This window comes from Lepidochelys kempii, chromosome 17 (assembly GCF_965140285.1).
Source record: "Lepidochelys kempii isolate rLepKem1 chromosome 17, rLepKem1.hap1, whole genome shotgun sequence".
Lineage (NCBI taxonomy): Eukaryota > Metazoa > Chordata > Testudines > Cheloniidae > Lepidochelys > Lepidochelys kempii.
The window spans coordinates 12,246,092-12,269,860 of NC_136396.1; the positions used below are offsets into that span (position 1 = coordinate 12,246,092).

The following is a 23,769-nucleotide window of genomic DNA, read 5'->3' on the forward strand; positions in this document are numbered from 1 at the left end:
CGCCGCGGCGACCTCAGTGCCGGCGGCCGCTGCCACCAGAGGGAGCCCCCCGCTGCCCCACGTCCAGCCCCCCCCCCCAACGTGAGCCAGTCACCCTCCCTCTACCCCCCACCACTCACAGCCCCCCCGCTGCCCCACGTCCAGCCCCCCCCCAACGTGAGCCAGTCACCCTCCCTCTACCCCCCACCACTCACAGCCCCCCCGCTGCCCCACGTCCAGCCCCCCCCCAACGTGAACCAGACAGCCTCCCTCTACCCCCCCCGCTGCCCCATGTCCACCCCCGTGAGCCACTCACAGCCCCCCCCGCTGCCCCATGTCCACCCCTCCGAGCCACTCACAGCTCCCCCCCGCTGCCCCATGTCCACCCCCCCCCGTGAGCCAGACAGCCTCCTTCTACCCCCCGTGAGCCACTCTCAGCCCCCCCCCCGAGCCATTGACAGCCCCCCTATACCACCCTCCCTGTGAGCCACTCACAGCTCCCCCCCCTTGTCCCCCGTCTACCCCACCCATCCCTGTGGGCCACTCACAGCCCCCGGGGGGAGTGGCAGGATCAGGTGTCAAACGCCAACACGGCCCCCAGCTCCCCCCTTCCCGCCCAGCACCATCCTGTGCCCGTGGGGCGGGGATCATGTGCCAGACTCCCCCCCCATACACACCCCCCCACCGTGCCAATGGCAGCGTGTGGGGCGGGGAATCATGTACTCTACCAACCAGGCACCCAGCTAGTCCCCGCCAGCCCCTACCCCACGCATCCCCCCTGTGCCCCTGGCAGTCCCAGGACGGGACGGGGATCCTGAGTCAGGCCTCCCCCCGCCCAGCCCCAGCTTTCACACACTACCCCCCCCCCACACACACACCCGTAACCCTGGGGCGGTGGGACTTGGGAGCAGGGGAAATGCAGCCACCAGCAGAGAGTGCTGCATGAAGGAAACTTGCACCGGCCTCATTTCCCAGCCCAGTAATGGGGGCGGGGGGAGGGATCTCTGCCCAGGCTAGTGGCTGCTGGGGGGGGGGGTAGAGAATCTCTGCCCAGGCTAGTGGCTGCTGGGGGGGGGGGGGTAGAGAATCTCTGCCCAGGCTGGTTGACTGCTGGGGCGGGAGAGGGCTCTCTGCCCAGGCTGGTTGGCTGCCCTCTGGCTCCTGCGGAGAAGAGTCCAGAGTTGTCTTGGTCGCTCCTAAATGTTCCGCTGGGGAATGATCAGGGACTGGGATCAAACTCCTCCGAGCAAGTTATTAGTACAAAGCATTGATTGCCCAGCATGGCAACTCTAAGCCCCCTCCCTACCAGCCCCATCCTCTGTTCTGACCACCCTTCCCAGCCCTCTCCTCCTCCTGCAACCGGGCATCCCCCCCTCCATATTCTCCTTTCCTCGGCTCCCCACTCCCCCCCTCCACTTTTCCTGCCTCTCTTCCCTACAGGGACACTGGTAAGAAGGAGCCAGGGCCCCCTCCTGGCTGCACAGCAGAAACTCTGTATGCAGTGGTGGTGTCCTGTTGGTCCCAGGCTATTAGAGAGACAATGTGGGTGAGATAATCTCTTTTATTGGGCCGCCTTCTGTTGCGGAGAGAGAGAGAAGCTTTCCAGTTTACACCCAGCTCTTCTTCAGGTCAGAACAGAAGTTGGTCCAGTAAAAGAGATTAGCTCATACACCTTGTCTTTGTGGCAGAAACTCTCTCTCTCTACTTGCACGACCGCCCACTGAAAGCTCTGGAGTACAATCACGTTACCCCTGTTAGCGGCCTGACAAGAGGAGTTACGTTGTGTATCCCAGCTCATGTTATAAAGCCATGCTCTCTAGCTGCTCTCTGCTGGTTCATCGGGGGCTGTCATTTATAACACAGTTATAAGAAAAACCTTCTCCACATTGCTCATGGAAACTGGGCTACAATCCTGCAAGCAAGAACGGTGCTTAAACATGTTTCCAGTTAGCATGAGCTCTACTCCAGTATGAGCAAGGCTCAACTGCGCTAAAACATGCCTCTGCTAGGGCCATGCCAGATCCTCTTCACTTGGAGCGGAGCGTTGCTCAAGTGAAGACCAAGGGGTCTGATTCTCCACTGCTTTGCACCTTGACGCGTAAATCACACCTGGGCAAAGTGGGCATTAAAACACTGCCACTGGCGTGAGACAGTGGGGAATTCTGGAGGAGTGGCATTTTCCCTGCTTCACACACAGGTGTCAACAACCAAGCTGAAGTGCATTGCTGTGGGGAGCAAGGACTTGTGGATCTGATCCTGCAAACTGTGATGCAGGGCCAGTGAAGTCACTGGGGCTGCTCATGTGAGTAACGGTTTGCACGACCTGGGTAAGGGCTGTGCTGATGACTTAAGGTACCGTTGGCAGGTTTTGGCCTCTAGTGACCAGGCACTCCAGGCTCAGAGTCACAAAAGGAGATGCTCTGTTCTGCTGGCTAACACGAATGCCCACAAAGGAAATGAGTAGCAGGCTGGAGCCCCAGCAGCAGCTCCTCTGGGTAACATAATGAGCCCAGAAAAGATTCCACAAAGGTGGAGAGGCTGAAAGGGAGCTGGAATCAGCTCAAACCTGCATTCATGTGTTCAGGTTTCAGCAGCAGATGAAAGTGTCAGAAGCTCTCAAGTAAGTAACTGTAAAGAGGTAACTCCTTATAGAAGCTGTACTGTTTGCTGTACCCAAGTAACTAATGCAAACATAGTTAATTGGTTTGTGGCTTCAGTGGAGAGTCAGCAATTGTGCTCACCCAGTAAACACAGAATAAAAAGACAAAATCAACCAAGCAGTGGGAGATGCCTTTTAATGGACTAGCTAAATCAATAAAAGGGAAAAATCTTGGTTGAGGAGGCTGCGCCCATGCCTTGTTCTGACACTGAGTCCTCATATGGCCTTAGGCAAGTCACTTAGCCAACCCATGCCTCAGTTTCCCTATCTACTTCAGAGGGGTGTTGAGGCTTCATTCAAACCCATCTTCAACATGCCTTAGATAATTTAACTGCATGTATTCCATGAAAAGGATCAAAAATCCCAAGTAATTGAGACTTGGGCTCTTCATTGATTGACCAATGGAAGATCAGAGCAAGAGGTACAAGATATGCGAAAGGAGACATACAGACAATGGAATGATCCTCTCATCTGAAGTGGTTTGACTAGCAAATGGAGTGTTATGTCGTTAACAGGATAGGAAGGGAAGGAATGTTGGAAGCACAAAGTGCCCTGCAGTGTTGGATCGCAGTTGGTCTTGGGCAGTTCCAGAGAGGGGAAAAAATTAAGGAGAGAGGCAGTGGCATCCCTGTGGGGAGAAACAGATGAGGAGGAAAAGAGATGAAAAGAAGAAACTGGCAGAGAGTAATCTAGACAGATGGATTCACCTGCAAAGATGTGACCTTACCAGAACTCTTGGAGTTTATGAAGGGGCTGAATTGCTGCCTGACCAGATGCAGCTGAATGAGAGAGAGAGCTTAGAACCAAACTCCTGAGTCCAGACACCGCTGAATTTGGGGGAAGAGAGGGGCCAGCTATAAAATTCAGACCCAATCTCCCACAGGCCAGAACAAAAACACAGATCTGCCTTAATACCATTTTAACAGGCAGGTAGTATCAGGTTTGCAGTATTGCCAGAAGCCAGCCAGAGACACAATCTAACAAGGCAGGCACCCACAGCAGAACTAAGGCCTGTGTTTGCAAACTTAGATGCCTAAAATTAGGCTCCAAAGTCGGGGTTAGGCACATCACTAAACGCTTTGACCTGCAGGAGTGATGAGCACCCACCAACTTCACTGAAGCCCCTGGGAGCTGGAAAACCAGGCCTCTTCTACTGAGGTGCCTGGACATTGACTTTAGGCACCCAGCTTGCAGAATTCTGACAATCTTGCCTATACACAAAAATAAATTAGACTTGTTGATAATTAAAGCCATTGGGAGTTGACTTTGCCAGCCTCCAAAAAACAGATCACAGCTTCCTTCCTGGAGTTACTGCTCCCTCTAGGGCCAGATTCTCAGCTGGAGGAAACCAGCAGAGACCCATTGAAGTCAATGGAGCTATGCCAATTTACACCAGTGGAGGATGTGGCTCACTTTACTTTGTTTCGTAAATTCCGTTCAGTGGTGGTAAAAGTTTGTAGAGGCAGTGAGTAAGCTTCCCCAAACAGCCCCACGGCTAACCTGGCTCAGGCCACTTACAGAGACCCATCCACTGCTTGACCTCTCTGCTGAGGCTGCTAACAAAGGTGCTAAGTAGCGCCAACTGTGATGTGGATCTCTCTCCACTAGGAACTGCACAGAAACCGAACAAGTCTTGCACATGAGCCTCCAAGCCGCTGCTGGGCTGAACCAGCCTTCAATCACTTAGTGGGCTGCTGAATTAGGAACCCCACAACTCAGAGAGGTAAAAAAGCTCCCTAACCCATCACTGCTAGATAACCCCAGCAAGCCAGTCCCTCCTCCCTTTCCCATTTAAATTAGATCCTCCATGCCTTTAAACACCTCCCCAGAGAATGTTTTATTTCAGTGTCAGTTAATTCTCTGTGTAAGAGGCAATGGGCCAAGTTCACCCAGCTGTCACGCTGTCAGTCTAGCCCATCAGGATTGTACCTGGTGTTGAAATTTATCTATATAAAAACATAGATTAGAGAGGATGTGGGCGGGGGGGGGGTAGGTAGATCTAATTAAAATAAAGGAGACAGCTGTGGCCAGATAAGGGGAACTTCCAGCCTACTGAAGTGCTTAGCAAGGGGAGAGGGCAGGGGGCATGTGATTGGGCAGAATGGGGAAGGACAGCGGCTTACAATGGCTGCTCTTGGGAGTTTGCTTGCGCTTCTGGCTGAGAGGAACATGTTTGATTTGGCAGCTCTCCCTCCTGTCCCTGTCCCCATCCCCATCCCCATCCCCCTCAGCCTGTGCATGCATAGTGACGCCAGCCTTGGCCGGATCCCAGGGTTCTGTGAGAATGGCAGCTCTTTCACATGGCCCACACGAGCCTGGCCTCTGGCTGCTCGCAGGCTAAGGGGCACCCATCACTGTTCACATTGCTGCAGAGACACGGCTGCGCTCGCAAAGCCAAAGCGCCTGGAGTTGGGTAGGTTTCAAAATGGGCTTTAGTCAGACCCTCCCACAGACCTGAAACCCGTGGCAGGGTGAATGACTCCACCATGCAAGCATGTAAAGAGCTACTTCCCGCAAGTCACCACCACTAAGGGCAGGGCAGGGTTTGCAAAGCTGAACCATGTGCTTCCCCAACCTTTAACAGCTGCCAAAGGATTGTTTGGAAACTGGAGACAATTCGGGCTAGATGGGGATGTCCTTCTATAGACTAGCATGGCTCCTAACAAGAGTCAATAAAGCAAAAACTGGAAATTCAGTGCAAAAGCAAATATAGGGGCCTGATCCAAAGCCTTTGGATTAAACAGCTCGGCTTCCATTAATGGGTGTTGAATTAGGCCAGTGGTGCACCGTGTTTCTACAGAGCCACCTTTCTGGAGTCTTTCAAAGCATTTTACAACCATTAATGAATGAATCCTCATAAAACCCTTGCTACTCTTATCCCCACTTTACAGATGGGCAAACTGAGGCACGGGGAGGTTACGTGACGTGCCCAAGCTAACACAGAATCTGTGGCAGGGCTGGTAAGAGAACTCCAGCCTCCTGAGCCCTGTAATTTGACAAGTCCATCCTTTCCCATATAGATACAACCATGAATGTCTGTTTCATTTGATCTGAATACTCTTCAGAACCATGGCACAACACAGGTCCACCAGCGAATGGGACATTACAGCAAAATATCTGTCAAAGGGTAAGACAATTGCAGTGTTTGAATTAAGTAACTTGGAGAATAAGGGGTAAACTTGGGAGGTAAGAGTTCCAGGTGGGGAAATTAGAAAATAAAGATTTGGTGTAATCTGATTTATTCCAAAGAAATTACTTTTCAGAGATATCTTGTCCTCCTCCTGAACCATGGATGCCAGTGGCTGCTGTTATCACTAGACAGGGCTGGCCACTGGCACGGATGACTTACAGGTAGAAGTGGGTGTATTTGGAGACAGAAATTTCTCCCACCCCCTGTCCACCTGTATAGTTCAAACACCCACCAACCACATAAGCACACCTTCTGCAAGCACAACGTCCTGGTGTCAAAGCAATCAGTTTGTCTCACGCAAAATACAACCATTTTTTAAAACAATTAAAATGTCGCAGCTTCAACACAGCATTTAGAAGTGCAAAACCTTAATGAAATTAAAGTCACTGAGACCTGCAAAAGCTCTGATACTTGAGAGGGGGTGGGGAGGGGGAATCTGATGCTTAAATGAACTACTAGGTTTTAGCAGAAAACTTCTATCATCCTGTCTTTTGACATTGAAAAAATAAAAAAAACTTGTTCAGAACTTACCTCTCTGTGTGATGCTTAATTTGATCAGATGCGTAAAACATGTCTTGTATCATTACCTTATGCACTAGAAGGTTTACACACAAGCCTTAAACTGAAAGAAAGTTATTACTGGCATTCAGGGGACATCGCTGTTCGTTACCTTCTGTTTCTCCTCCCCCCACTAAGTACTTTTTGCAGCCTCTGCCAGTCCACAGTGTTCCTTTAGGAATATCTTTCGACTGGGTTCCTAATTCAGCGTCTGATATTTTTCCAAGAAGAGCTTTTGTAACTCTGAACTTACAGTTCTTTCAGTACAATCCCTGTGCCCAATAACTTTCTACATAAAAGCCTTCATTATGAACCTCTCGGTCACCGTCCCTTGCTGACCAGACTTCTGAGCCCTGGATGGTACTTCCAGTACAGTTTAGTCAAACCCCAGGGAGAGTTTCAAATACTGTACAGAGTAAACACTGGGGTGGGGGGGGGGGATTTGAATTGTAATTGGCATCATTGTAGTCTGCCTGTCCTTCCATTACTTCCTGATGGCTGCCATCTCATTTACATATTTTTTCAAAAGCCTTTTCTTTGCTATGTTACATAATTTGTGTTTATCCAGATAAACATTAATTATTTCCAGGTCTGGGCAATAGTGGATTTTTTTGTTTTGTTTTGTTTTTTGGTATCGGCAGAAAATTAACCACAGCGAAATGAACTCTGATTTAACAACAACACTTAGCCCATGTGTGGCATTCTGGAGAAGCTCTGCAAACATTAGCTAAGGATTCTTCCCAACCCCCCAGTAAGGTAGAGGAATGAACGTTATCCCATATTACAGACAGAGGTGAAGGCTCAACATTTTCAAAGTGTCCAGTGACTTTGGGTATTCAACTTGAGACCCTAGGGGCCTGATTCACCAGGGTCCTGCACCTTGTAGTCAATTATACCACTGCAAAAGGGGTGCAAAGACATTCACTTTGCACTGGTGTAAATGACCCGGGGCAAAGCAATGAAGAATCTGAACCTTAGGACCTAATTTTCATAAGTATTGATTTGCCTGGGCCTAATTGATGAGTAAAGACAAGCACACGTGAAATAGGGTGACCATCTGTCCTGAATTGGGTGGGACAGTCCCGAAACGCAGAGTTCAAGCCCTGGTCACAGACTGAATGACTCCTGCAGCTCTTGTGCTGTGGGGCTGGCTTGGCATGGCTCTCCACTCCTGGTGTTGCAACCTCTGGGGTTGCAGTGTCGTTCAGTTTTGGCTCTGCCCCCCTGCCTAGACCAAATTTGTGAGAGTGGAGTTGTGACCTGGCTCATAGGGTTGCAGGGCCACTCACTCAAATTTGGCCTCCCCTGCCTCCCCTCACCATGACAGCTGGGTTAAACCTGAGTGGTGCTGGGACCCCAGAGGTTGCAGTGCCTGGACCAGGGAGGTGAGCCCAGCCACCCCCATGGAACAGAAGCCACAGGCTCTGCCATGCGACCCTTTGAAACATTCTGGAGATCCAGTTTTGGGTCCTGACCCACAGGTTGAGAAATCCTGCTCTAGGCTGCCCAGGTACAAGAGCAGAAATCCAGATTATAGCAAATCTTGTTGCTTTGCCCAGAAAATCTTCTTCCTTGAGGTTTATCTACCTGTCCAACTGTCCATCCTTAGACTAAGCCCCTGAGTGTTTTATATGTCTGGAAAGCACCTAGCAGATCATGGGCACTACAGTAAATAATAAATATGAAGTATAATCCTTTGCTGCTAATATTTTTGAGTCACTATATGTTAAGGTCCCATTTACAAAGGTTAACTAATATATTTTTAATAGATGGCTAATCAATTGCTATAGATTCTTACAGAATCCAACAAATCAACAGGTATCTTATAAACATCTATATCACACTCTGGTGTGCTTATTAATAGGTCTCTAACCTATTGCTTGTGTCTGTAACATACTTATAACACCTACTAACTCTTTATAAACCATTTATAAATGGAACCTCAGTGTAAAGTGTGACAATTTGTTTCCATTATTAGTGCTGCAGTAATCTCATGTTTCCATTCACTGATACAGGCTTTTCGGTCGTCAGGACATAGGTTGTCCACCAGATAGTCCTAACGAAAATAATTCCACCAGGATTGAAATGGGGAAGCGATGCGATGGAACAGAATTCTACTCCTACTCCCCCTCGTTTATTCCCTGTAATTCATTAGAAGGGCATCTCTAGAAATCTAGAGCCTTATAATGATTTACACTTGGTCCAAATTTCATGTGGATCAGCAGCCAAAAAGAAATATTCCAGCACAGCACACACAAGCCTTCTTCCACAACCAACCTATATCCCCGTCAGCTCACGACACAACGAAAAGAGAACTTGCAGTTTGACTGGAAACGTCAACGGATCCCAACTGTGCTGGACCAATGGGAGAGAGTGATTTCCACAATCAAGCACCAATCACTGAAAATGTCCTGTCACGACCCTGCCTTTTAAATCTAGCATGTCTGCAAGTTCATATGCCCCCACAGATAGGGTGACCAGATGTCCCGCTTTTATAGGGACAGTCCCAATTTTTGGGTCTTTCTTATATAGGCTCCGATTACACCCCCACCCCGTCCCGATTTTCCACACTTGCTGTCTGGTCACCCTACCTACTGATCCCAACCATCACAATATTTGTACTGGGGCAAAGGGGAGGTTTGATGCCCACAGATTAAAGATTTGCCTTTGTTCATACCAAAAAAGTTCTCCTGAAGTGGATTGAGGGTTATTAGGCAAAACAAAAAGCTAGCCCAAGGGTGATCTGGAAGGTTCTGGAAGTGTTATGCTCACGAAACTCAGGACTTGTCTCCATGGTGAGGCAGTGTGCTTAGGGAATAGTGCACTGGAGTGGGACTTGAGAAACCTGGGCTTTATTTCCAGCTCTGCCCCTGGCCTGCTGGGTGACCTTGCTGGGCCCCTCCGTGTATGTAAAACAGGGATAATGATCTCCCTTTATGAAGTGGTTTGAGGGCTACTGGTAAATAGTGCTCTATGAGCACTAGGAGTTATTAGGAAATGCCACAGGTACCAACCATCTTTCCAATAGTGAGAAGCACCCTGTGTCCACATGCAAATTTTTCCCCATTGATAGTTCTCTGGACAGACAAGGGGAGAATGAATGAAGCAAAGTGACCCCATTGGATTCAGACCTGTGGCCTGATGCAAGGTCCAAATGCTAATGGGAAACTGAAGTTGGAAACCAGGCCACAGGGCTCTTTCTGATTGGCTGAGATAACAATGGACATTGTCACATGGTCAGAGACCAATGAGCTGTACTAACAAAGGAGGATGTGGCTTGGAGGAGATACAGACACCATGGGGGATCGGTGAGGTTGAGGGTAACATTTCTAAGCTACCTACTAGCACCGAGCTGTAAGTAATCTTCCACGCTAGTAACAAAACAGCCTGAAGCCCACTCAGTGAGATTCATCACGAGATTAGCCTAGAGTGTGTTAGATTATCCGCTTTTTATTTTATGATGCTCTGTCTACTTTCTCCTCCACACAAACTCACTTAAATTAGGGCTTATCTACAGCACAACTAAAACCAAGTCTCCTGATTCCTAGTCCTGTGCCCATCCATTAGGATAAAATGTTACGGATGGAGGGAAATTTGCAGCGTGTTTATAAGCAAAATGTCATACAAGGTCAGTTTAACAGCCCGTGGATGCCAGGCTCCTTTTAAGACATTTGAGAAAATGCCCTAGGCGTGAAACATTCTACCAGTTTCCCATGCAGTGAAAACTTGAAAACAGGTTTGGATTTTTTTCCTTTGGTCAGCTTGCTTCATCTGTCAGGTCTTTGTCCTGAGTCAAATTAATATTGGAAATGTTCACATCATTTCAATTCCTGATGCACCTTCTCTTAGAGGACTGTATCCTGCACTCACATGGGTTCTGGTCTAAATAGGAGACGGGAAAGACCCATTAGATCAGGGCTGGGATCCTATAGTGCTGGCCACGCAAAGCCTGGATAGAGAAAAATAAGAGGAAAACAAGGGGGGGGGGGTGTTCTAACTCCACTGAATGCATTGGATGCAGTGAGCTGTAGCTCACGAAAGCTTATGCTCAAATAAATTGGTTAGTCTCTAAGGTGCCACAAGTACTCCTTTTCTTTTTGCGAATACAGACTAACACGGCTGCTACTCTGAAATCTAACTCCCTCTTGTGGTCACCAGGAGGGCTGTCTGCCAAGGAATCCACTGAAGGCTATTCATGTTTTCTTTGTCCTCAGGAAAGGAATTCACAGCAACAGGCAGGAAGGGGGTGGAGGAACAGATCCCTGTGCTGTCCCCTGTGACAAGGAAGATTGACTCTGCAGACTCGCCATCGGATCACAGGCAGCCTCAGGGCTGGAGCCGAGCAGGTGAAGAGCTCCCCCTCCCTCTAGAGCTTTCACAGCCCCAGAGAAAAAGTCTGCATGCAACTCGGCAAATTACTTATTGCAGTGATTGTCAACCAGGGGTACGCATACCCCTGAGGGTACGCGGAGGTCTTCCAGTGTGTACAGCAACTCATCTAGATATTTGCCTAGTTTTACAACAGGCTACAGAAAAAGCACTAGCGAAGTCAGTACAAACTAAAATTTCATACAGACAGTGACTTGTTTATACTGCTCTATAGACTATACACTGAAATGTAAGTGCAATATGTATATTCCAATTAATTGGATTTATTTTATAATTCTATGGTCAACATGAGAAAGTCAGCAATTTTTCAGTAACAGCGTGCTGTGTCACTTTTGTATTTTTAAGTCAGATTTTGTGAGCAAGTAGTTTGTAAATGAGGTGAAACTTGGGGGTACGCAAGACAAATCAGATTCCTGAAAGGGGTACAGTAGTCTGGAAAGATTGAGAGCCACTGCCTTATTGTATTCAAAGTAATTTGGGATACAGAGGAAGGAGGTGGAAATACCACCCCAAACACATAGCACCTGGAGACTAGGTTGGAGCTGAGTCTATTCCAGGACGGGGGCTCACCCGAACTCTTGGTAAACAGCAACCACCAAACACTGCCCCTCCCTACTCACACCACGCTTCCTGTTTCACAGATTTTGTTGGTAGAGCCCTAGTTTAGGGTTGGGTTAGTATTACAGGCAGTTTCAGTTTCGTTTCTCTCCCTACAGCCTGACCAAATAAATAATGAAAGACAAAGAGGGGCACAGCCCGAGAGAAACCATGGAGGAGGAGAGCAAATTCTGCAAGAACTGGTAAGAAATCCTTTATTTCCCCAGTGTGATATTTATATTTGAGGGTTGTAGGGGCGCTAGACCAGGGTACGCAGAGGTCTTCCAGGGAGTACATCAACTCTTCTAGGTATCTGCCTAGTTTTACAACAGGCTACAGAAAAAGCACTAGCAGAGTCCGTACAAACTAAAATTTCTTACAGACAATGACTTGTTTATGCTGCTCTATATTCAATATACTGAAGTGAAAGGACAATATTTATATTCCAATGGATTTATAATTCTATGGTAAAATGTGAAAGTCAGCAACTGTTCAGTAATAGTATGCTGTGCCAGTTTTTTATTACTAGGTCAGATTTTGTAAGCAAGGAGTTTTTAAGTGAGGCGAAACTTGGGGGTACGGAAGACAAATCGGACTCCTGAAAAGTACTCTGGAAAGGTTGAGAGCCACTGCTCTAAAACAATGAGGAGTTGGCACCCTAAAGACTAAACAGATTTATTTGGGCATAGTCTGTTAGTCTTTAAGGTGCCACCAGACTCCTTGTTGGTTTTGTGGACACAGACTAACATGGCTACCCCTCGGATACTGCTCTAAAGAGCTCCCCTTAGTCTCTCTCAGTGAGGAGGAGGTCAGGGCCAGGGCAGGCTCTTGAAGCTCACCAGCAGCAATGAGGTGGCAAGGGTTGTTATCTGCTTTGTGTTAAACTTTGCAAAAAAGCTGCCAAGAGTTTTTAAACTATTTTTTGTATTTTAAAAACACGTTTCCCTTTATCATGGGCAGATCCTCCCCCATTGGTTACTGTCCACATTCTGCTTCTATATACAAACATCTAGGAACACAGGAAATGCCACAATGGGTCAGACCAGAGACTCATCTGTCTCTGGCAACAGCAAGTACCAACTGCTTCAAAAGAAGCAGAGGGAATTCCCGGATTATGGAACAACTGGCCTATAGGGAAAGTTAGTTTTCATGGAGTCTGGAATAGGGATCTGTAGCAAGGTGCCTCCAAACCCTGCCAGTGCCTCAGTTTCCCCTCATGCCCAATGGTTCTGTCACCAAAACGACTTAACTCTCTGGCTAAGTCCCCAGAAGTTCCCACATCCAGGCTAATCAGTCTCTTCAACCTCCCATTAATAGCATGGGTCACTATGGTAGCCTAGGGTAGTGGTTCTCAACCAGGGGTACGCAGAGGCCTTCCAGGGGTACATCAACTCATCTGGATAGTCACCTAGTTTTACAACAGGCTACAGAAAAAGCATTTAGCGAAGTCAGTACAAACTAAAATTTCACACAGACATCGACTTTATACTGCTCTATACACTGAAATGTAAGTACAATATTTATATTCCAATGGATTTATTTTATAATTATATGGTAAAAATGAGAAAGTCAGCCATTTTTCCATAATAGTGCGCTGTGACACTCTTGTATTTTTGTGTCTGATTTCTTAAGCAAGTAGTTTTTAAGTGAGTTGAAACTTGGGGGAACGCAAGACAAATCAGACTCCTAAGAACATAAGAACAGCCATAGTGGGTCAGACCAAAGGTCCATCTAGCCCAGTATCCTGTCTCCTGACAGTGGCCAATGCCAGGTGCCCCAGAGGGAATGAACAGAACAGGTAATCACCAAGTGATCCACCCCCTGTCTCCCATTCCCAGTTTCTGGCAAACAGGGGCTAGGGACATCATCCCTGCCCATCCTGGCTAAGAGCCATTGATGGACCTATTCTCCATGAACTTATCTAGTTCTTTTTTTAACCCTGTTATAGTCTCCTGAAAAGGGTACAGTAATCTGAAAAGGTTGAGAGCCACTGGCCTATCGGGAACCCATACCTATCTTCCCATCCTTGGAAAGCCTAAACAAATGACCATAATCGGGACCAAAAATCTAGGGAGATGTACGTTGTCCTAGGTCCATTAAAGACCAAAGTTCTCCAAACCTGAGGACAGCTGGAATCCACCTCCAAACTTTGCAGGTCCCCTACATGAATATAGGGCCCAATCCTCCGCTCACATCAACTTCACCCCTTTGTGACTCAGTCGGAGTTATTCCTGATTCACACATGTGTGAAAGGAGAATCAGACCCAGATATTTTGGGCCTAAATCCACTGACCGTGCCTGTCCCCTTTAAAGATGTTCATAGGAGAACAGTGCAACCTCAGCAACGGAGTCCAAATGTCTCAGTCAAACAGGGCACAACTATAAATATTCATCTCTAATTTTCAGGGACAAGCCAGTTGAGTTAAAGGAGGTCCAGTAACATTCCTTTCCTTCCCCCTTCCATGCCATACAGTAAACGAGATGTGTCTGCTGCCAATTTCTCTCTCCATGAGGCCCACTGCGTGCGGTTTCTCGCTATTTGTCCAGAGTGTGATGAACCTATAGCTCTAAAGGAGATGGAGGAGCATCAGCAAGACGCACATAAGCAGGTGGGAGTTGCTCTATTTCCTGAAACAAGAGCTCCCAGTTATGAGCTATGTTTCATTTTAGTCTGGCCATGCTATTGGATGACAAATAGCAACGAACGTCTATAGCTGAAGAGCAGAAAATATCCTCTCCTCCCTGCTCACAGCTCCCATCCAGCCACATGGCACTTACATGCTCAAGCTGAGGGTCTGTGGCCTAGAACACATGGACCTGACTCCACTTTGTTACACCTGGTATATGCTGGTGGGACTCCATTGATTTCAATGCATAAAACTAGCATAGCAGAACTAGCATAGGAATCAGGTCCTACAGGAGCCATCTTCAGCAAGCATAAATCTTCTTAATTCCACTGATGTCAACAGAGTGATGATATCTTACCCCAGTTGAGCATCTGTCCCTATATTGATGGGGCTATAGGCTCCTAACTTCCACTAAAATCAATGAGAGTTAGGACCCTACATAAATGTGAGGCTCTTGTCCTTAGCATTGAACTTGGGGAACTTTCAGGCTCGAATGCCTGAATAAAGTGGCCAAATCCTGCATTTGAACAGCCAGATCAGAACTGTATTTTCCACTAAATCTTGCATAACATAGCTCAGTCCCTGCTGCAAAAACTACAATCTCCACTAGCTTTTCGTCAAACGGGATGAAAATAGAAACACCACCCTAGGCAATGAGCCTGAAGCAGAGTTGGCATGAGATGCCACCAGACATCTTTGAAGTGTTCCCCCATGATCTGTTTCGTATTTTACCCTAAGCAACCTACTAAATCTTTTCCCCCTTCACTTTCAGGTCAGATGTAAACTGTGTCACCAAAGCATGCAGAAATACCTACTGGAGAATCATGAGGTGAGTAGAGTGATGTACAATATCAGAATCCTATTCAGATGATTTCTGACAAATCACCTTGATATGCACTGAAGAGGAATGACTTCAAAATAAACATCTTGCCTGCTGAAATGTAGCAGCCCCAGAGTCAGACAGCTTAAGCATGACAGTTGTTCCTTAGTTTAATTTAACAGAACATTTTACATTTAAATTAGCATGGTGAGCACTGTCCCTACCCTCTTCTTCCCACATAGATTCTCCTAGCCAATCCCTGCAGAACTATCACCTCTGCACATCTCAGGGGGCCCACTGTTTTCATGGATAGTGACACTTCTGCCCTGCAGCCCAAGCTCACATCTCACAATTCCAGGGAGGAGGCTCTGAAAAGCGAGAGGCCGTTCTAAGCATAGGGATGGCCTGCAAGAAGGTGCAACGCTGTGGTGGGAGAAGCAGACAGTGGGAATGGTTGGGAAGGAGATGTGGAACGAGAGGAAGATGGAGAAGTTAGCGGGGACATTTTCAGAACCGGCAGCAATTGCTGCAGCCCAACATCCTTATGCTTTCAGCTTTGATTTACGGTTTGCAATAATTTCCTCTGCCCACATGCAGTCCAATGAATGTAATGAGCGATCACTGAAATGCACATTTTGTGAGCTGGAAATGCCCTTCAATAAGCTACAGAGGCACCTGGAGGCCTGCGGTAGTCGCACTGAGCTCTGTTGGGAGTGTAACAAATACATCATGTACAAGGACTTGGACAAGCACAAAGACGTTTGTCAGAATGGCAGTAAGCTATCAAGCAATGGTGAGATGCACTATCAACCCAGTGAGGAGTCTGCTCGTCAAACCTCGATTCTCCCACCCTCAGGTATCCAAAATCCCTCATGATCTGCAACAGGGTCAGGTCTCTCCAGCACCTGTTGCTTTGGAAATTCCCATTTATCTGTAATTACTGTATTCACAATTCTCTATGAATCTTGATAATCCACGTTGTTTTGTATAGTGTGAAATTCCCCACAAGGGGTTATTGTCTAACCAGCCACAGCTAAGGGGCCAAATTCTGCTCTGAATTACACCAACAATTGTAAATCCAGAGCAGCTCTGGTGATGTCAAGCGGAGTTGCTGTGCATGTATAGTGGCATAACTCAGAAACATGGGGCCTTATTTTTGTCTGCAAGAGGCCCCTGGCAATGTAAAGGGGCCTTAGTGTAAATAAGAATCACACCATTGACTTTTCAGCTAGAGTGACATCTTAGGGCTTGATCAACCATTCCTTATTTCCCCCAAAATTCCTGTTGGCTTTAAGGGCAATTTGGGTGTGCAAGAACTGGAGGACAGCGTTCTCTCTCAGGCAGGGACCCCGATCCCATTAAACCAATCCAATTAAGTTGGCATAACAATCCTACTTCTACTGCAAACTGCTGAGAGTGACTAAACAAGCAGCTTTGCAAACACTAGCTAAAGCGCAACAAACTCACCCCCTTCCTGGGGATTGGCTTAATCCTCAAGTATTCAGAGTCCATGTTGCCAACCTGTTACAGTGACCTTTAAAAGTAGCACATTTGAGATGGACTTTCTTCCTACTGAAGTGTCAACAGCCAGGCGCATTACTGAAGCATTCGATAGCATCATGCTCCCCTGGGGCTGGGGACGGTTTTCCGTTGGGTAAGAGAAGAGGCCTGACCAGAGGGTGATAGGATAAGTGGGTGAACATTTGTGAACACTGTCCTTCCTCAGAATTATTGGTAGGCACCACAAAGAACAATGGGAGACAGAGAGCAAGAACGTACTCACTGGGAAATATACAATCCTTTGTGGGATAGCACTATGCAGAGATGGGCCTAAGGGGCAAAATGTGGATCCAGACTCAGATTTCAACCACTCCAAAGTTCAGCAGGGAGGGAAGGTCAGAACTTGAGTTTATTTAATAGGGGTCAATAGTGAAATCCAGGTCCATATCTGCCTTAGGCTCTGGTCCCTTGAAGTTCAGTGGTGTTTGGATCAGGTGCCTCTGGTACTAGCCAGCGTGACCCGAGTTTGAGGAGCCTGGGTACAGTATTTTACGGACTCGTGCCCGCTCTGCGTATTACCAACAGATCGCTTTCCCTTTTTCCTCTGAAGGTCTCAGTGACAATCTTTGTCTGCAGTGCAATAAGTGCTTCCCAGATGACCAGTACCTCCAACACCTGGTAAGTGGTTTGGGAGCTAAACCAGCAAAGAGTTTGGGCTTCATTCAAGTCAGGCCTTTTCTGTCGAAAGCCACATGTTGGATTCGGTAGGACAACATGTTTTGGCTGCTCAGTTTGCACAGCCATTGCTATCCCACGTCCAGCTAGCAACAGCTACACATGCCCTCGTGACCATGAGCTTGGCCGTTAGCACCAGTCTGTGTTTGGCAGCGCTGCCTCCAGGGCTCTTAGCCTCTCACTGCTGATGCAGAATGCAAACAGCTGTGACATTACATGCCCCCTGCGTCCTTCTCACCCACTGCCTAGGAAGTGGCATATCGAGATAGACTGGTTAAAGCAGCCCTGAAGAATGTAGGCCCCAATTCTGTTGCCCTGAGGGGTCTCTCTGTTCTGAAAGGGCTGTCACTAACCTTTGAGCCAGTTTGATGGTGCCTTTGCTGCAGAAGCTCCTAATGAAAGCCTCACTCCCCATTGGAGCATCTACCTGGACTCCATCCTCCTCGCTTTGTAAACCACCTGCAAACCCTGACTTCCCCACCCCAGAGGGGACTTTTAGTTGTAGTCTGCTTTATAGAATCTCTCTCCCTCCCTCCCCAGTATTTTTAAAGACCTCCATCTTTACTGGCGTTTAAAAACATCAGAAGGAGATAATGGGAGACTAATTTTCTTATATTCAATCGCTGTGCAGACTATACCTTTTCCCAATACTATCAAGGCCACCCATCATTGGTTCACCATCTGGCTATTTCCTTTGTTCTCTCGTGATTCTTTTTAACTGTTCTCCACAGAATGAGTGCAGCCCGCTCTCCAAACTCGCGGAGATTCTCGCCAGCCAGTCTGTTACAAAATCCCGCCCGCTCCCACCTCCCTCTCTGGTTACGTCTCCCCCCCACGAGAATGCAGCCGCGGCGTGGAAGGACGTTCGCCCAAAGAGGAAGGAAAAAGACTTTTCTGCCTCCAGGCCCTTGCTCAAGCCACTGAAGAACAAAAAGTCAGCAGGCCGCCCTGCTTTCACTGCCACGCTGGATCCTGTACTGCCTAAGGCTCTCGAAGACCCAATGACTTACGATGTGTTGGTGACCTGTTCCCAGTGCAATATCCTTCTCCCTGGTCCGACTCTAAGGAAGCACGAGGTGAGAAATGCTACGTGCCCCCTGCACGCTCTTGGGGGTGGAGGACAGCGAAGGGGTGCTGGGGACAGCCGGACTTTAGACAGCCTCAATCTAGAGACCAATGATACTTCAGCTGTCACACCTGCCTCTTCTATTATTCACTACTTATTGAGAGCTGGCAGCGTGCGCTGCCCTGAATTGGGCATGGAGTGGACAACCGACCAGATTCCATTTTTGTTTACACTCATGACAATCCAGCAGAACTTCACTACTGTTTAAGCTGAAGGACAACGTTGGCTCTCAAGAGCAAATGGGTATAAATTGGCCATGAATAAATTCAGGCTGGAAATTAGAAGAAGTTTTCTAACCATCACAGGAGTGAGGTCCCAGATCAGGCGTGCAGTAGAAAGGGCAAACCACCTAAGTAGTTTTAAGATGGAGCTTGATAAGCTTACGAACGGGGTTATATGATGGGTTTGCCTGTGGTAGCAAGGGGCTGGGCTTGATGACCCTGGAGGGCTCTTCCAGTCCTATGTTCCGCTGACTTTAATGGAGTTACTCTGGATTGACACTGCCCAACTCTGCCCTCCACAACATCTCTCTTCTGCCTGATTTGGGGGAAGTTACACCAATGTAAAAGCTGGTGTAACAGTGGAGAATCAGCCCTTAGTATTTAGGGCCTAGTCCTGCAGCTGTGACTCATGGGTGCAGACTGGCATAGATCCATGGAAGTCAATGGGGCTACCCCTACTTTAAATTAACTGAGAATCTGGTCTGGTAAATCACACTGGGCTTGACTCTCAGATACGCTAAGGGCCTTTCAGACTATGACCACGCAAAGGGGCCTTAAAAGGGGTGCAAACAGTCCCCAAAGGAAAGCCCCTGGGCAGAGCCAGTGCAGAGCTAGCATAAGGTTTCTGCACAGCCCTATTCCCATTCCCTGGTGTAGGAGGGGGATCTGTAGTGTGACCAGGTGCATGGCTATTGCCTGCTTCCCAGGGTTCATAAGGGGCCATGGACAAGCTCCTGCATAGCTCCAGAATACAGAGGTGGCAAAGATGGCTTAAAACCTCCTTTACTCTCCCTCCCATCCCTGCCTCAAATGCAGAAATGGAGGGTCAGATCCTTCAAGGTACTCGGCCTCTTCTTCCCTCTTCACTTCCCAATATGCTTCCAAATACATAAATACAGCATGATGAGTGTGATTAGGGTTATTTTGTAGCAGGGACAGAGCTTGCCTCAGGTCTCAAGGCCTGGTGCAGGGACCCAGTTGTCTCCTAACCAAGTGTGGATACATAAAGGACGCAGGGCTATGTTCTTTTGTATTCATTGTCATTATTATTCATTTGTTCAGACCAAATGTCTGCGTCTGGCTTCTTTGCAAAGTCTCAGGAGGAAACCAAAATGGAATCCTGGAAAACAAGGTACTATAATATTTCTAAGAAATACAGTATAACTCAGTTAGAGCCATCTACAGTTACTAGGTGCTGGGCTAGTCGGGGCGATGGGGCATTTCCCATAGCAGGTGCCTCTGGAAATGTTAAAGATCAAAGCATCACAGGGCAGTTGGGTATTTCAATGTGGATAGTGGTATGTTTTCCTAGACCATCTCCATGTTTAGAAACTATGCTCTGATCTTCAAGGCCCCATTCCCTAGTCAAGCTAACTCAGTAGGAATGCTTGAATTTGGCCCTAGCTGCATTGCAACTGCCCATAGCTATACGTTAAGGCAGAGGCAGAGAGACTAGAACTTGGGTGCTCCCAACATCTATTCTTATATGCTTGCCACTTGAATAAGCTGCCACAGGTCAATACTGAATTTTATAGCCACTCTCCAGTTGGAGACTTTAAAAAATATATATATCTGCATTTTCATACCAACTCAGTTACACACAGGAACTTAAAATCAGCTCCCTGCTGTCCTTTTATAAAGCATGAGGTCTTCAGCTGTCCTAGCAGACAGGATTTTAGGTACTCAAGATGCACGACAACACTGAGAACCAACCACAAGTTTCTAGTAATCACATCTTAATTAAGGGCTTGTGCACCCGCCCGTGTTATATGACTTTAATTACAGTGTTATAATAAAAACAGTACAACCCCACTAGAATGGGCACAATTATGCCAGTCTAAAGATGCTTATACTAGTAGAGTTTATTTTAGAGTATGCAAAGGGGCATAAGCTATACCCCTTTATACCGGCACCTTTATACCGGTATAATGGCATCCACACTAGGGGTCGTACCAGTGTAACTGTACTGATAAAACCATAATAATAATTTCCCTGACAGTTATACCAGTGCAAAAGCTGTGCACACACCTGGCCTAAGTGATGTTCACTATAAGGACCTTTGGCCTAATCCTGCAGTCCATACTCAGGACAATCTCCCATTGCTTTGTGTAATATTTTCCATAGACAAAAATGCTACCTTCTACTTTTAGCCAGAACTATCATTGTTTTATATCAAGGGGAAAAAACAAGAACAAAAATCAATGAAAGAGCATACAGTGTATGTCTCTCCTCAGACAGACTGCACCAACCTGGACACAAAATGGCTGCCTTTCTCTGTAGGCAGCATATTTACATATTGAAAGATGCCATACAACTAAAACAGAGAATGCACCAGAGTGTGAAATTAAAGGGAGTTTTGGCTGACTAGGAATATGGGATCGTACCCTGAAATAATTACCCATCCATTACATAGTTTGTACTCACTTTCCTTGTACTTTGGACTGTTCTAATGGACTCAGTCAAAATGGGTCAGGGGAGGTAAGGGCATAAATTCATGGGCTTACCGGTTTTTTTTTGTTTTGTTTTGTTTTTTTTTAAAAACAATGAGAGACATTGGGTTTTGTTTGTTTTACAGAGGAGCCTTTCTAAGGCACTCCTGGAAGAAACTGGAACCAGAGATGCCCCACCAGACCCCAGGCTTCAGTTCAGCGCTAGTAACGGCATTCTAAACACATGGCTTTATACATAGTGAATAAAAGCGTCATGCTAGACTGAGAATAAAGAACCATTCTCGGAAATTTATTCTGAACCAAATAGGCTCATCGTCAAGCTCCACCAGAAAGGTCTGTACAGCTGTGCCCCAAGTGCCATCCTTTTGGGCATTAACATGTAGTCCCTCCTTAGGGACTCACTTGTTCTCTGTGCCCTGGCTGTCACAAGAGCGGAGGTTAAAGGTTGAATTCTCCTCTCAGCTATGCTGGTGCATCGTGGCTGAAGGTGCAGTAACGTGACAGAAGTACTTGGCCCACAGTGCTTACACTGAAGCCTTCAAGGTGTTGGCTTTCAACTTTGACCCTAACTTCCCATAGTGATCCATCCCACACCACTAGACAGGTTGTACTCAGGTCTGTTGGGCTCGTTCACAGCCCTTCTCTCCCAACCAAACATACACACCCCTCACCACTGAGAGCAGCTTATGCATCATAGTGTCTTATTGGGGAAAATATTTCCCCTCAAGTAATTCATAAGCACTGTAGATTTGCTGAGCATCTGCCATTCCCATTGACTTCAATGAGAGCTGTGGGCCTCACTGACTCATAGCGCGTGGCCCAGCACAGCAAAGGGCTAAATACTGGTCTCATTGAACTTTATGGGAGCTTAGTCATTGACTGCAGCCCACGCGGTTTAGCCCCCAAGGTTCTGAGCACCCTCATTGGCAGATGAGAGTCTTCAGCCCCTTGTACGACTGAGCCCAAACTGCTTCCACATGAACTGATCGATACAAATGGTGGAAAAGTTAAATCTCCAGAGCAAGTGGGGGTTGTATATTGAGGCAGATGTTGAACTCTAGTTGAGTGGGAACAAATAAAAATGTTAACTGTGAATAAATAAGGTTATTTAATTGGTACCGTGTTTTCCCTGCACTGAAGCACTCCTAGCTGTATGTGATCCTATCCACTGGTTGCTGGAAGTGGAGTGAATCAAACAAGTGACCTTGTTTGCTAAGTGCATTCTCACCCAGTTCATCTGAATCCATTTGAAAATGAATGTTGATTTACATTATCTGAAGAAGCCATGCTGCCAAGCCACTAGTACGTAACTGAATACCCTTTGCTTTGCGTCTCTGATACCTGGACGTTTTGCTGATGAGAGCGTCAATGAACGAAATTTGACTATCAAAATGAGACCTTCAAGATAGCTCTAAGCAGGATAGGATTTTCCAATGCTGCCAGCACTAGCCTCACTCACTGCTTCAACTGAAGTCAATAGCTGACTTTTAAAGACGTCCACCGGTTTTGACAAGCCCATCCTAAATATCTGCTGAACATCTCTACGTTATGGAATATGGATAGCTACACAATTGCTTTTTTGAGAGAACGGGTGTGTAGCTGGGGTATAAGGGCTAACTCACACTCTGTAGCAGTTTCTTACATTAGTTTTACATTCAGTGTTTTACAGATGTGCATAGGATAATAAATTTAGTATCCCAAGACATAAAAGTCATTGTAATGTGCAAAAAGCCATAAGATCGTAATGTCTCTCAAGCAAAGTGTGTTTAGTGTCTGTGCAGAGCCCTACCACGATGGGGCCCTGATCCTTGACTGGGGTTTGTTCCTCAGTGCTACTCTAATAAACTTTTATTATAATAGAAAGATCTGCTAGATTAGTCTCTTCATTTTTTGTCTGCACAGCACACTGAGGCCTAGATCTGGAGTCTTTGGGTCCCAGACTTTTATTTGCAGTAAATGAATTATAATTGGGCCTGTTTCAAACACTTTGAACTAAAAACAGCTTTAATTTTTTTCCCCACAGAAATACTGCTCTAACCAGCACTAGTCATGAGAATCCCCTCCCTCCTTTGAAAGGGAGAGCTGGGGTGCGACAATACAGCATAGTAACTACAGCTCATGTTTCAGACTTTGGGGCGGGGGAAGTCACATTCCTGGGCTGATCGCGGTAATCATGTTAAACTCCACATCACCAGAAATAATAAATGTAGTTTAACATAGCAGATTGATTATTGGGGGGGGGGGGGGCCGCACAGGGGCACAAGGAGAAGGGGGTAAAGTGAATGAACAATAATGTTTTAAATGCCACTGGAACAAAGTTTTCCACTCCCACAGGCCTCTTATTAATTCCCCAAGAGTCCAGAACTAAGTCTGCTGTCATTCTGCACACACACACCCCCAACAACCCCCCTTATGTCAATGGAATTGTACAGGTTTTAACAGAGAAGCATTTAGCCCCCTGCAAACAAGGGCTGATAGGAACGAATTGAGGTTTAACTCCACTGCCTTCATGGGGTGTTGGCTCTGCTCATAGCAGGGATGAATTTGACTCATAACAGTTCAATATGGACTGAATCCACCAAAGAAATGAGACTTCAAAAAAGCCTGCTTGCTTAGCCCTGGGAAGCAGATAGAGATATAGCTGCAGGGGGCCTGGATTAGATAGAGGCAGAATCGTTAAAGGCTAGTTTGGTAGCTAGGCTCCTAGTCTAGGAAGTGGGAGAGCTAGGTTCAAATCCCTGCTCTACCACAGATGTCTTGTGAGAGCTCAGGCAAGTCACCTAGTCTCTCTAGGCCTCAATTTACCATCTGTAAAAGGGGCATAACAGCAGCATTTCTGTAGCCCATTGGCCTGACACCCTTCCCAGAGTCTGGAATAGGCCCTCTTCCTCACTTCATTATTCAAACACAAAACTCAC

The 23,769-nt window shown here is 47.0% G+C and overlaps 1 protein-coding gene across 3 annotated transcripts; it reads left to right on the forward strand.

The window, feature by feature from the left end:
* The first annotated feature begins 10,644 nt into the window (after nt 1–10,644).
* Nucleotides 10,645–22,946, forward strand: XAF1 (XIAP associated factor 1). Of its 3 annotated transcripts, none has more exons than XM_073315479.2 (8): nt 10,645–10,732; nt 11,492–11,575; nt 13,846–13,981; nt 14,772–14,828; nt 15,417–15,675; nt 16,930–16,997; nt 17,786–18,130; nt 19,464–20,965. In XM_073315479.2, the coding sequence occupies exons 2-8, from the start codon at nt 11,508–11,510 to the stop codon at nt 19,563–19,565; spliced, it is 1,035 nt and encodes a 344-aa protein (XP_073171580.1). In that variant the 5' UTR covers nt 10,645–10,732; nt 11,492–11,507; the 3' UTR covers nt 19,566–20,965. The 3 variants fall into 3 exon arrangements, with proteins under 3 accessions (XP_073171580.1, XP_073171581.1, XP_073171582.1); XM_073315480.1 differs by lacking the exon at nt 10,645–10,732 and adding an exon at nt 10,760–11,004; XM_073315481.2 differs by lacking the exon at nt 10,645–10,732 and adding an exon at nt 20,977–22,946 and having other exon boundaries at nt 11,433–11,575; nt 19,464–19,533.
* The last annotated feature ends 823 nt before the right edge of the window (nt 22,947–23,769 follow it).